The sequence below is a fragment of the Stegodyphus dumicola genome, chromosome 1 (genome assembly GCF_044657685.1).
Source record: "Stegodyphus dumicola isolate Sdum_Otavi_A_Nest chromosome 1, ASM4465768v1".
In the NCBI taxonomy this organism is placed as follows: domain Eukaryota; kingdom Metazoa; phylum Arthropoda; class Arachnida; order Araneae; family Eresidae; genus Stegodyphus; species Stegodyphus dumicola.
The window spans coordinates 274,171,551-274,184,609 of NC_140768.1; the positions used below are offsets into that span (position 1 = coordinate 274,171,551).

Here is a 13,059-nt window from a genome sequence, read left to right on the forward strand (position 1 = left end):
ATCATATAATCAAAGCTGAAGGAAGGAAGGATCAACATGAACACCAAATTTATTTTAAAAAAATATTTAGAATGTAATTTAGAATTACATTTATTCAAAAGGTGCCTATAATATTTAAACATTAATAAACAGTTAAATATTGCACAGTATGTAAAATAATGAAATGCATGCAATCAAAATTTAAAATGTATCACATTTAAGGTCTGAAATGGTGATATGGAAATTTGCTCAGATCAAGTTGTCGCGCCACGCAATAAATTGGAAGTTGATCTGTCAGCACTATCCTTATCTTCAGGGTCTATGTGTTTATTTTTTTGGCTTATAATTCCTCACTAAATGTAGTATTTCATCTCAATGTACTCTGTCTTTGATATGATTTAAATCAAATTCCTCTTCATTATAATTTGCTTCCGATAGTGAAGAAAGTGACACAGAGGTTATTGAAAATGAAAAAATTGATTGAAAAATTAGTCGGCATTCTCGACACAACAATTATTGGACTTGAACAGCGGAACTTTGTAACTGAACAAGAAATTATGTCTGTTTATAGAATTAAACAGAAAGTATTATCACATCAAATGAAAAACTTAAACAACTTACATTGAAAGAAATGTTTAATAAAGTAAACAAATAAATATTAAGCTTTTTTTTTTTTTTTTTTTTTTTTTTGTAAATTTTGATTCCCATTAGATCATAATTGTTCTTTATTTCATAAATTACGGTTGCATATTTTTAATTTTTTAATTTCTGCGTGCCATCTTACCAGATTTAAACTGATGATCTATAATCCGGAAAAATCGATAATCCGGAATCGCCGAAGTCCCGATGAGTCCGGATTAATGACTTTTGACTGTAGTACTTTGTGGTGGTGGTACTAAAGGTTTTCAATTTTTGTTTAGATAGTACGCCTTAGTCAAAAGGTTGAGAACCGCTATTCTAGAGTCATAATTAAATTTTTCTCGATTGATTATGCATATCACACAATAATTCACTAATTTATCCTAGCACCAGATAAAAGTTGAAAACTGGTAAAGTTAATGCTGACATTGGCAAAATCAGTGACTCACTCTTCCGAATTTCACTTATTATGTTACGAATACATATGGCATTTACAGATGGCATAAACTTATGCAAAAGTTCATTTTGAATCTTGATAGCAGAACAGAGAACATTCAATTCAAATAACTTGTAAGATATTACAAATGTGGATATGTTGCAGATGTTGGATATGTTTCAGATAAATTGAAATTTGAAGAGCAAAATTTCCCTGCACTCACAAAAGTTTGCAGATTAATTTATTATTAGAATCAAGCTTTTTGCTTGTTTTCTTGGATATATTACAGTTTCACAACACAGATAATTGGGTTTTGCATTTCTCAATATACATTTTGTTTGGAAGGAAATTTTTTTTCCTCTTTTGTGCATTGGCCTTTTGTGACCTGAAACCGTATTTTTGGATTTATATGGTATTTCATATGATTTTTTAATTCCAATTTATAAAATCCTTTAGTTCAAGCAATAAGAAATATGCTAAATTAGACTACAATTTCCACTTAATTTATCGATTTTATGTACCTTATCTGTTTGTGTAATCAGAAGGCTAATTATGGTAGCTCTAATTTTATGAAGACATGTATGTAATTTATGAATCGACTTAATATTTTATTGCTTTTATTAATGTACCTTTACAGATATTTTCATTGCTTAAATTATTAAACATCTTTTTTTTTTATCGCTCATATATGAAAAGCTCTAAACTTATTCTAACACTACAACCAGGACTTAACTTCTAAAATTAGAAATAGAAAAATATATATACAGAATGCCGATAGGAACAGAAATGAAAAATAAATGAAGATAATAGATAAAGCAATAAATAATTAAAATAAATTATAAAGGATGAAAATATTAATAAATTAAGTTAATAATAATTAAGTAAATAATGTGTTAAAATACCAAAAATTAAATTAAAAAGAGTAAACGAATAATAAATTAGCATAAATTCAAAAACATTAAGTAAAATAATTAAAGGAATGAAAGGGAAGTTAATAATAATAAGACATGATACATAAAATAAAAGGTAGGTTTTCATTCACTTTTTGTTTTCCTCAAATAGCCATACACATGCTTCTCAAACACCCGTTGAGAACAGCTGAGCCAATCAGTTATACAGCCATCTCATCACCAAGAATGTTATACAGAATACACCACTAGGAATGGTGTACAGCCATCTCATCACCAAGAACACACCACTAGGGATGGTGTATTATATGCTAGCAAGAAACCATAAGAACACAAATAATTCTTGAATGACATTCAAACTAGCAGTCAGTCTCCACTAATCGCTGTACTGTCCAAGGAGATGATGAAACGAAAATAAATATTTTTGCTCAGAGGGAAAACAAAAATGTACTTATAGCTCCATGGAATGAAAAATACTTTTCTTTACATTGAAATATACGCATATTTTTATTTTGGCTCCTAATCCATTTAAACACATTCAAATCAAATGAATATAGACAATAAAAATTTCATTTTGAGTTCATATTTTTACAAGGCAAATTTTCTTTCTCAGCTGCTGAACCCCACATTCCCACACATTTTGGACTTCCCACAGTCATTTACTCTGCTTCTAATATGAATATCAATTTTACTAATTGTTAAATAAAATATGGTATTAATGTTTTCTGTTAACAATATTCTTTATTAATACTGCAATTCAGGCGTACAACAGAATTCGTCTAATAAGTTTAGGTGCACTCTGGCTAGAACTATGATTTCACTCAAAAGATAGACAAGGACCCAATAAGGACACCTGCTGCATTAAAGTCTTGATATCAATGAAATTTTTCACGTCTTAAAATAGATGCATATAACACAATGAACTTGTTAAAGTAGTAACTTAGAAAATGGTCATAATGATCTTTCTTTAAGATCATAAACTATTAACTATTTTTTGACATTATTTAGTTTGAGTATGTCTTGTACTTTATATTTACTACACATGTTCATTAGTTTTATCATTTTAAAATAATTTTTATTTTTTCAGCATGATCAAAATCAAATACAGGTTGAATTAAGTCCTTTAAAACCTCTGTTTCATCTTCAGCTATGCTTCAAAAAAAAGATGCTTCAATTAAATAGTCCATGTTTATTTATCAGGTAAGAAGAAGCCAAGAAATAAGAAGAAACATCTTCACAATAAGCCTACTTTAATTAAACAAAACTAAACAACTTTAAGTATAAACTTGGAAGCAAAAAAACTCAGTTTTCATAATACTAATCCCTAAAATGTAATATAAATTACATTAAATTCAGTGCTAAACAACAAACACTCACTTCTTCCTACTTGAATACTATGCTGAGGCAGGTTTGATTAGAGATAGATAAAGTGTTCCCTTTGTCCTAGCAAAATATGTTTTTCATCAATGATGGTAGCATGCAACGGATAGCATACTACCATCATTGATGAAATACATACACAGCAATGTGCAATTTGTTCTTTTGGGGATTTCCAATTCTAAATAAATTTGATAATGCAATGCAAACTGTATATTTAAAGAAATTATAGGATTTTATGATATGACTGAGTTAAAAAAAAAAAAAGTAATTTTTTTCACACCATTTCAAATTTTTAGACATGCGCCACATGTCCTGAGATGCTGTACCTGCCTTACCTCATTAACCCCTTCGATGCGGGTAGCGAAAACGCGTGCTTCTCGCGGAGGCCGGCAGTGCCTTACGCGAGCGTCTTTCCAGGGCCTGGGGCATTTTTGCTACTAAGCCTAAATCCATGAAATTTCCGAAGTATCAACGCATTGTTTAATAATGCTCTATAGAGTATTTAAACGGCTTATGCTTTATAGATATTTATATATATATATCCTTTAATTACCTTATTTCTTGTTTAAATGCATATTTTACACATTTTATTTTAATTACTCACCATTTTATGACTTTTAACATTATACATCTGAAAACTAAATATATTACTTAAAATTCTCTTTTCATATGAAAAATTTGAAAACAGGGATCTACACACAGTCCTACATTACATTCCTTCAACTCGTAATAACTCATTTGCCGTTTTGGAGGATTTTTCCGGGAATGTGAACAAACGAAGCATCGTTGTCTCATTTTCTTATCAGTCTCTTCTGAACAAAGTTTTGGAAAATGTTTTTCAGTTAATCTTTCAGAATCAATATCAGAATATCAGAATTTCAGAATCAATATCTGAAATATTTTGCATCATTTCTGCTATTTCGTGCTCTGTTAAACATTTTCGACGCTTCGACATTGCAATGGTAAAAACAGAAAGAATTCATGTCTAACAAGATCTAATTATTTTCTAAAAACTGAACTGTAAACCAAAATACTCGACGCTTTAGCGCATATAAAATTTCTACTTACAATAAACAACTACCACGTGTGAATAAAGTGCGATATAAATAGACGTCATAAATCACGCCATTCGGAAACATTTAGTTCCCCGTTTGTATATATAATCAAAAACACGTGTATGTGAGTCATGCTTCTCTCATTTCGAGTAGAAGGTCTAATGTACATGTATCTGAAACCATATGGACATACAGTGCCATCTTGTGGCAGAAATTATAGTTTCTAAAACGTTGCAGGGTACTGGTACAAATACGTGACAGTCGGTAGTAAACGGGAAAATGCTCTGGCATACCTGCGTGTCGGCCGGTAGATGAGTGTGTTCGTTGCTGGCACATAGACGTGACAGTCGGCGCGAAGGGGTTAATGGTTTTACTTACAAATATATTATAATATGCTATTATTCAATCATAATATTCCCTACCAAAAACAAAAGTAAAACAAATTAAAAATTCATTTTAAGATATAAAATCCAAAATTCACTTTCTGGTCTGCTCCTCTGACATAAACTTTTGATTTAAATATGATTAAGATTCAAATAAATTTGATTGCCTCATCAACATTTTTTCTTCCCCCTCCAAAAAAAATAATTATTCTAATCTTTAGCAGTGAAGTCCCTTTTTCATTATTGCTAACATATCATTTAAATATGACTACCATTAAATAAATACAGCTTTGCTACACTAAAACCCAAACTACAACACATATAGTATTTGAAAGAAATAACATTAGTAACTTACTTCAAACATCAAGTGAACAAAGCTTCGCCTATTCAAATAAGCTTTAACTACAGTATCCTTTAAACTCATTAAATGGCCTTCAATTAAAGATATGTGAGAAAAAAGAAAGTGACTGAAGTGCCTAAAATAAAAAATCATTTATAAAAGTATACAGTAAGATTTTTTATAATTTATTCATCAGTATTTTGCATAAAATCAACTTTTTTTATTATGAAAATATTAAGGACACGTTAAAAACTGAGCTTCCTAAAACTTACTTTTCTTCTTGTTTGTCATTTTCATTCAAGTTAATAACAACTGACAAGCCAAGTTTTACCCGTTTTTGGCCAGAGCTTCTTGGATACTAGAAAGAGGAACAAGTATTTCAATGGACTTCAATTGAACAAATAATGTCGCAAATATAGGCAACTCGCAAGAAATAAAGAAGATATTTTTTCATCACTCTTAAGATTTATAATTACTAATAGGAATAAAGGGGGAGTGACGAAGCAACATAACATTATCATATTAGGCTGATGTGAAAGAATCAGGTTCCTATTGCATGCTTAGGATTTACCATGTAATTTCAACAGTAAATTTCTAATAGAAAAGCAATATTCTTTTCTGCAACATACAAAATACCAATTACATAATTCAAACAGAATAAAAATAAAGTAATCATGCAAAAATAATAAGTAAATAAATATTTAAAAAAAAAACTGCTGCAAAACACTGGACAATAATAGAAGAATTAGTATTATATACAGTCAAAAGTCGTTAATTTGGACACCCATAATCCAGAATGATCTATAATCCGGACCTCAAAGCTACAAACTTTCTGCACATGCATGCGTTTACGAGTGCGCGTAAGACATTTACGGCTGCGAATATGTTTGTGCGCATGCGCGTGTAATGTGTAACGGAGGTAAGCTAAAATTATCTAATTCAGTTAATGTTGCAGATTGCATTGTTCCTTAATCTACGAATTGGATCCCGCTTATTATTTTTTGCAGACTGTTAGAGCAATTTCATAAAAGTAAGCTTGAACTTTCGATTATGTCAAATAGAATTTCCGATATATATTTACTAATATGTAATTTGTATCTACAAAAGTATGTTTTGAAATCCAAAATCTGTTTACCAATTTCACACCACAGATTGGAAGTTGATCTGTCAGCACTATCCTTATCTTCAGGGCAGATGTTTTTATTTTATTTGGCTTATAATTCCTTACTAAATGTAGTATTTCATCTCGATGTACTCTGTCTTTGATATGATTTAAATCAAGTTCCTCGTCATTATAATTCACTTCCGATAGTGAAGAAAGTGACCCAGAGGTTATTGAAAACGAAAACATTTCCATTGACAAATTAGTCGGTATTCTCAACACAGCAATTATAGGACTTGAACAGCAGAACTTTGTAACTAAACAAGAAATTATGTCTGTTTAATAGAATTAAAGAGAAAGTATTATCACATGAAACGAAGCAACTTACATTGAAAGAAATGTTTAATAAAGTAAACAAATAAATATTAAGCTTTTTCTTTTTGTAAATTTTGATACCCTTTAGATCATAATTGTTCTTTATTTCATAAATTACGGTTTCATATTTTTAATTTTGTAATTTCTGCATGCCATCTTACCAGATTTAAACTGATGATCTATAATCCGGAAAAATCGATAATCCGGAATCGCCGAGTCCAGATTAACGACTTTTGACTGTATTACCTTCAATGTAAAACAGACTCAGATATTAAGTGACATTGCATTTTCTATAGAATAAAGCTTACCCACCCCCCCAAAAAAAGAAAGGTCTTGTACAGACAAGTACAAACTCATACATAACCAATGATATATTGAATAAGCTTTAATCGTTGTATGTTCTCATGTAAAACTAAATATACTTTTTAACACAAAAAATAAGAAATAAGCAAAAACTTATCTTTACATTTTAAAATAAAACAGGTTACGCAAAATACATTTTCCAGGTACAATATTCTCAAGCAAGTCGAAAAGTACCGTTTTATATTACTACACAATACAGTATAATAAAGTTATTAATTTTTTTCCTAACAGTGTTATGAAATTATAATGCAAGCCTATCATTTGTAAGATAATGTAATATCAAATATGGTATATTAGCAAAAATGTAAATGAAACAACTATATGCATACTTCTTCATTTGTACCATCATCAGGTTTCTGTAAACCAAGCTCAATGCTGGTTGCCTTATTCCTTAGCAAGCGCCGCTGCAAACTGTTATAACTACTGGAACGTGGAAGACAAGCTGTAGATGTTTCAGGAGTAAGATGAGTAGTAGGAAGACTATTATAACCTTCATGTGATTGGAGGGAATCTGAAAAATTTTGATAAGAATATACTCTCATTCCTTAATACACTTTATCAACATAAGGATAATACAAGTAGAGATATTTTTCGGTACCTGAATCACTATCTCTGGATTCATCAAAATGACCCGATAAACGACTAGGTACATTGACAGGCACACTGTGAGCTAAAATTGAATAATTCAGAAATCAATGGTTACGATAAAATGAAAGATCAAATTTAAATATTTAAATTTTGAAGCCATTTAAAAAAATTAATTTGTTCAAACAAATAAAAATTTAACATAATGGTTAAAAATCTTTTGAATAGCTCAACTTTCTGGGAAATTACTCTATTACATCCTACAAATTTTTATTTAATACACAAATTTTATAATATAATCCACAGATTTAAGTAATATTTTATGAAATTTACTTATTCAAAAAATAATTAATATGCATAAAAATCACACATTCTTTTCAAGTAACTGGTCAAATAGTTTAATAGCATGTACTACTTAAATGAAATGTGTTAAAAATCTTCAACCTGCGGAATACTTTTAGAGGCAGTTTTATTTTTTTTAAATAAATAGTTCCTTGTTTAGCCATTACACAAGCATTTGAAAGCTTTTCTTCCCAAAAGACTTTTCATGCATTTCTTAATTATGATCAAAATAAAAAAAGAAAGAAACATTAATACCATTATACAGTTTTGTCTGCATGTCATTACAGAAGGTTAGCTTTTTTTGTGGTGTAATTTTTCCGTAAGTGATATAGGCATCTTATTTCAAAACTTACTGTTTTTGATTACCATACTTCATTTATTCTAGCTTACTTTGTTATTCAAAGATGGCCTTAATCAACAGTAAAAGAAATTTTCAAGTTTAAACATAAGGCCTAGCCATTACGAATAAGTATATTTTACAACTCAAATGCACAAAGGTGGCCCCTTTTCTGCATCAAAAATTGACAGCAACAGTAAACAGAGAAAAGGTGCATTCCCTACCACAAATGTCAAATCATGTGCAGAAGAAGGGAAAAAAAAAAAAAAGACTTATAATGCAATTACGGTTTTTTAAACGACACCCCCCTCCCACATCTACCTTCTACAGACTTACTTCTCCCTAGCTAACCATCACTAGTTTTGTGTTTTGGAAAATTCTCAAGGAATATGCTGTAAAATTTCTTTTCTCAAGAAATAAGAAAGGTAAAAAGAATCTTAAGCAAAATTCCTGTAATCCTTATTATCATTAAAAAAATTTATAAGCTTTTAACAAAACTGAAAACTATAATAAACATACAAACAAAGCCATATAAGCATATAATAAGTTGAAAAGCATACCCAAATGTGTTTCTAACTTCTCCGATGATTTATTTATATTGATTTCTCCAACAGATGAATTCCAATTTCCAGATTCCTCATTTTCTTGTTCCCTAAATTATTGCAAAACACAGTATTTCAATATGCTATATAAATTCTTTGACACTATAACCATAAAAATTATATAAGAAAAGTATGCTAAAATAAAAGTATAATTACTAACCCAATACGAAATGTAGTTACTGGTGGTGCAGGAAAAACAACACTAAGCATTATTTGTGATGGAGATCTGTAAAAATAAATAATTATAACTTAATTTATGTATATAATACTCAACAAAACAGCATCTATACAAAGGCTGTCTAAGTATGAATCAAATTGCTGAGCAATTCAAAGGTGTGCAACGAATATTTTTGAAACTTCATAAATTCCAATATAATCTGATAGATAAATTTAAAAAAAAAAAAAAAAAAAAAATTCAAGTCTGTATAGGCAACAGCAAGTTAAATACAAAAACAATCAATTGTCTACTTACACTACGACATTAGCAAACGTCTTATGTGATTTCTTTTAACAATCTGCCACCATTTATAGATACATCCGTAATTATGTTTATAAATAAATTTGATTTATCATTGAATATAATGTAATATAATTTTGCTTGGAGGGAAACTTTTCTTGGCATCTATGTAAACATTCTTGATAATGGGATAGAATTGGTGAAAGACCATAGAAAGGGTGAACAATACCAAGAGAATTTTATGCAGTCAGATATGAATAATAATGGTGGACGAAAGGACAGACAGTGACTTCACAACATTTGAAATATTCTGGATCACTACAGTTCTGACCCATATAGCAGATTTCAGGAACAGAGATCTTTTCTTCGAGATTTTTTTTCAACACTGCTACTGACATATCATGGTACCTTCCATTTGCAAGCATACCTACTTCTCCACAAATCTGTATATCTTGCCCATAATGTGTACCACAAATCATCACAATGAAGCTACTTTAGTCATTCCATGAAGCAGGATCTTTCAAACTCTACAAGACAGACATAATATATTTTTGCCAGCATAATGGAACTTTAAACCACATTCTATCACTTCTCTCAATTCCGATAACCAGAAATGATCTCATGACATCTTTTAAGTTTTACCAATTTTCAAATCACACAGCAAAGAATTTACTGCAAGCTGTATTACTTCATGCAGTGATTTAATTACAAAAATAATAATAATCGCTTAGACAGGTAAATATTGTCCAAATATAAGAAAATTCTCTGCTTATTTTAATTTTGAAGATGAGTAATTTTAAAGGAGGACAGTATTCACCGTCAAAAAGAAAAATTCTTAAAAACTTCTTTTAATAAGACTGTTGTGAGCTACTTTATATTGGAATACTATACACTGGCAAGAAATTATTGACACTATAAAGGACTTCCTTGCACGCATAAAACAACTCCAATTACAAATTGCCCAGCCCTTGCATGTTAATGCAGTAGCTGATACAAATATATATTAAGGAGTAGGGGCTGGACAATGAAACAAACATCTGCATCTACTGTTTAATACAGTACAAAGTCAGAGATCCAGACTCATCGGGACTTCAGCGATTACAGATTTGGGATTTTTCCGGATATTAGATCATCCGTTTAAATCTAGTAAGATGGCATGTAGAGATTACAATACTAAAAATATGAAATTGTGATTTATGAAATAATGAAGCATTTATGATCTAAAAGGTATCAAAATTTACAAAAAAGCTTAATACTTATTTGTTTACTTTTTTAAATGTTCTTTCAATGTAGGTTAAGTTGCTTTATTTTTTATGCTAGAACTTTCTCTTCAATTCAAGGCGGACATAATTTCTTGTTCAGTTACAAAGTTCCATAGTTTAAGTCCTGTAATTCCTATGTCGAGAATTCCGACTAACTTGTCAATCAAAATTTTTTCATTTTAGTAACTTCTCTGTCTCTTTCTTCACTATCGGTACCAGTATTTTCTGGATCTAGAACTAGAACTATAGATTTTGCCATCCATTAATTTATTAATGATTGGGGCATTGTCATTGCAATGAAAAACTTTTTTATCATCTTCATTTATTACTGTTTCTCCACATTTCTTTATAAAATCCATTAAGTGGAAAATTTTACTTTTGGTTTGCGATACCTGAAAATCTTCAAATTTATGCTCATCATCTTCACCATAAAAATATGCCGAGCATTTTTTAAAGTATCAGGTGACACATCCTTCCACGATCTTCCTATGCTCCACACAGTAGATTTTATGCTAAAATATTTCAAAAATTCTTGAATAGACTTGCCACTATCTAAGAACTTTAGCAAATTTTAAAAATGCTACTTTATAATTGCATTTCAGTATTCAGCGGCAGATTTTATTTTTATTAAGGAAGAAACTTCATAATTTTCTTCATAATAGAAAGAAAGTCACCTGCATATGATTTATGTTAAGTACATGAGTATTTTACTTGCAGACATAACTAAGATAAAAGATCACAATTTCTTAAACTATTTCATTAAAGTGACCGACACACCACGAATCACAACAAATGAAATAACAGCCTCAATCTTGCTTTGTGCTCACTGGCTAATATATGCCAGATGGCATATGGTGGCACTCGATGTTCATTGGAGAACTGGAACACAGTGATTTTAAACACATATGCTCTCATTCACAAAGCAAAACCACACAATAATGTCTCACTGATGAAATGACTTTGATTTTTTCTTATATATAATCTAGAGAAAAACCAAGTGCTTTCAGTTCTCAATTTTTTGGTTCACATAAGCCAAGCTACATAAAAATCTCAAAAAATTTTAAAACTAAGACACCTGAGAGAAACATGTTGTAAATCACGTTGACAGGAGTACGGTCCGAAATCAGGAGAACTGACAACTCTGCACTACTTTACCATAGTTGCTTAGTCATGAAAATTAATCTCTGAAGCTACTATCTGGCTCTTTTGGTACAAATGAGAAAGTTTACGAGAATAAGTTCTACCATAATTCAAGTAGTCACTATTTTATGTTTCTTGGCTAACACTCTGACCTCTTTCTACAATAAGTTTCTCTTACTTCAGCAATAACTTTGATTAGACAAAATCCTTTAACTGTGATTCCCGAGACATTTCAGGTGCCACACAGACATAAAACGATTTGCTTCAGGTGCCACACGGACATAAAATGATTTGCTTTCTTTAGGATTCTAGTAAATCCACCATTTATGCCCTTTAATCAAATAATTTACAATATTTGATGCCAGTACCTTTAGTACTGCTAGAATTTCAATTTCCCACTCAGATTGCTGTTAATACAATTTTACATCATTCACAGAATCAGAAATGACGGCTAAGTTTGAAATTTGGAATTTTGTGTCTGAGAAGTGTTTCAGTTTCACAGTCCAACTATACATTCTAAACAAAACTATAAAATAAAAGAATCGAAAAAAGAATTTGTTCATGGTAATTTCAATTTTGTGGTAAAAAACTGTATTCCTGCAGAAGTTTTATCACTGCTTCTTCTCTTGTAGGTAAATTCCACAAATGCATATTTTTAAAGAGAGTCATCCCATTCAAAAAAAGAGCTAGTTTTTCTATAAAAAATGTTGGAACTTCAGATGGAACAAAGAGCATGCATTAAAAAAATAATAAGTGCATGGTTTTCTGAAGAAGTTAATAAGCATTGCTGCCACAGTCTGCCACAATGTAATCTACATATCTGGCAGCTTCTGCTGAGGTGACTGCACTAATATGTTAAGTAGCATGCATTTTTAAGTTTTTAGAATTATTTAAAAAAATCTTAGAGTAAAAAAAAGTCAATTTTGTTTATTTGGTATTCTACAAAACAATTTAGAACATTTCTGAAATATATGTTTACCTGATTGTATGAACCTTGAGAGTGGTACCCTGATAAGATATAGACACTGATCCAAAGATCATTTCTCTCAGCATCTGTTCATCAGAACTGGATTTCTGCCACTATAAAAAATTGAGCAAATTGAAAATATTAAATATGATATATATACTAATAATATACGTAATTAAAAGTTTTCCATTTTAAAATATTAAATGCTATTTAAAATAACTCATTTAAAAATTTATTAATAATTTATCCATCTAAAAATTTCAAGCACTTGTATCAAAGTTTAAAACTATTTAAAAACAAACACACATAAAATTTTAATGAATAACTAAGTTAGTAGCTTGAGACTAGTACAATAATAGGTCTATACCTAAAAAATACATAAAGGAAACACAGAGAGAGGTTTTTTT

At 30.0% G+C, this 13,059-nt stretch overlaps 1 protein-coding gene across 4 annotated transcripts in view; it reads right to left on the reverse strand.

The window, feature by feature from the left end:
• Window positions 1–13,059, reverse strand: part of LOC118190867 (folliculin-interacting protein 2-like) — a 214,283-nt gene that overhangs the window by 80,042 nt on the left and 121,182 nt on the right. For all 4 annotated transcript variants that reach the window (XM_085807052.1, XM_085807045.1, XM_085807065.1 and 1 more), the window contains 7 exons: window positions 12,665–12,765; window positions 8,987–9,052; window positions 8,785–8,876; window positions 7,559–7,630; window positions 7,290–7,471; window positions 5,393–5,478; window positions 5,136–5,256 (listed from right to left, as the gene is read on the reverse strand). In XM_085807052.1, the coding sequence (XP_085663178.1) occupies window positions 5,136–5,256; window positions 5,393–5,478; window positions 7,290–7,471; window positions 7,559–7,630; window positions 8,785–8,876; window positions 8,987–9,052; window positions 12,665–12,765 (720 nt within the window). The remainder of the gene's footprint in view (window positions 1–5,135; window positions 5,257–5,392; window positions 5,479–7,289; window positions 7,472–7,558; window positions 7,631–8,784; window positions 8,877–8,986; window positions 9,053–12,664; window positions 12,766–13,059) is intronic.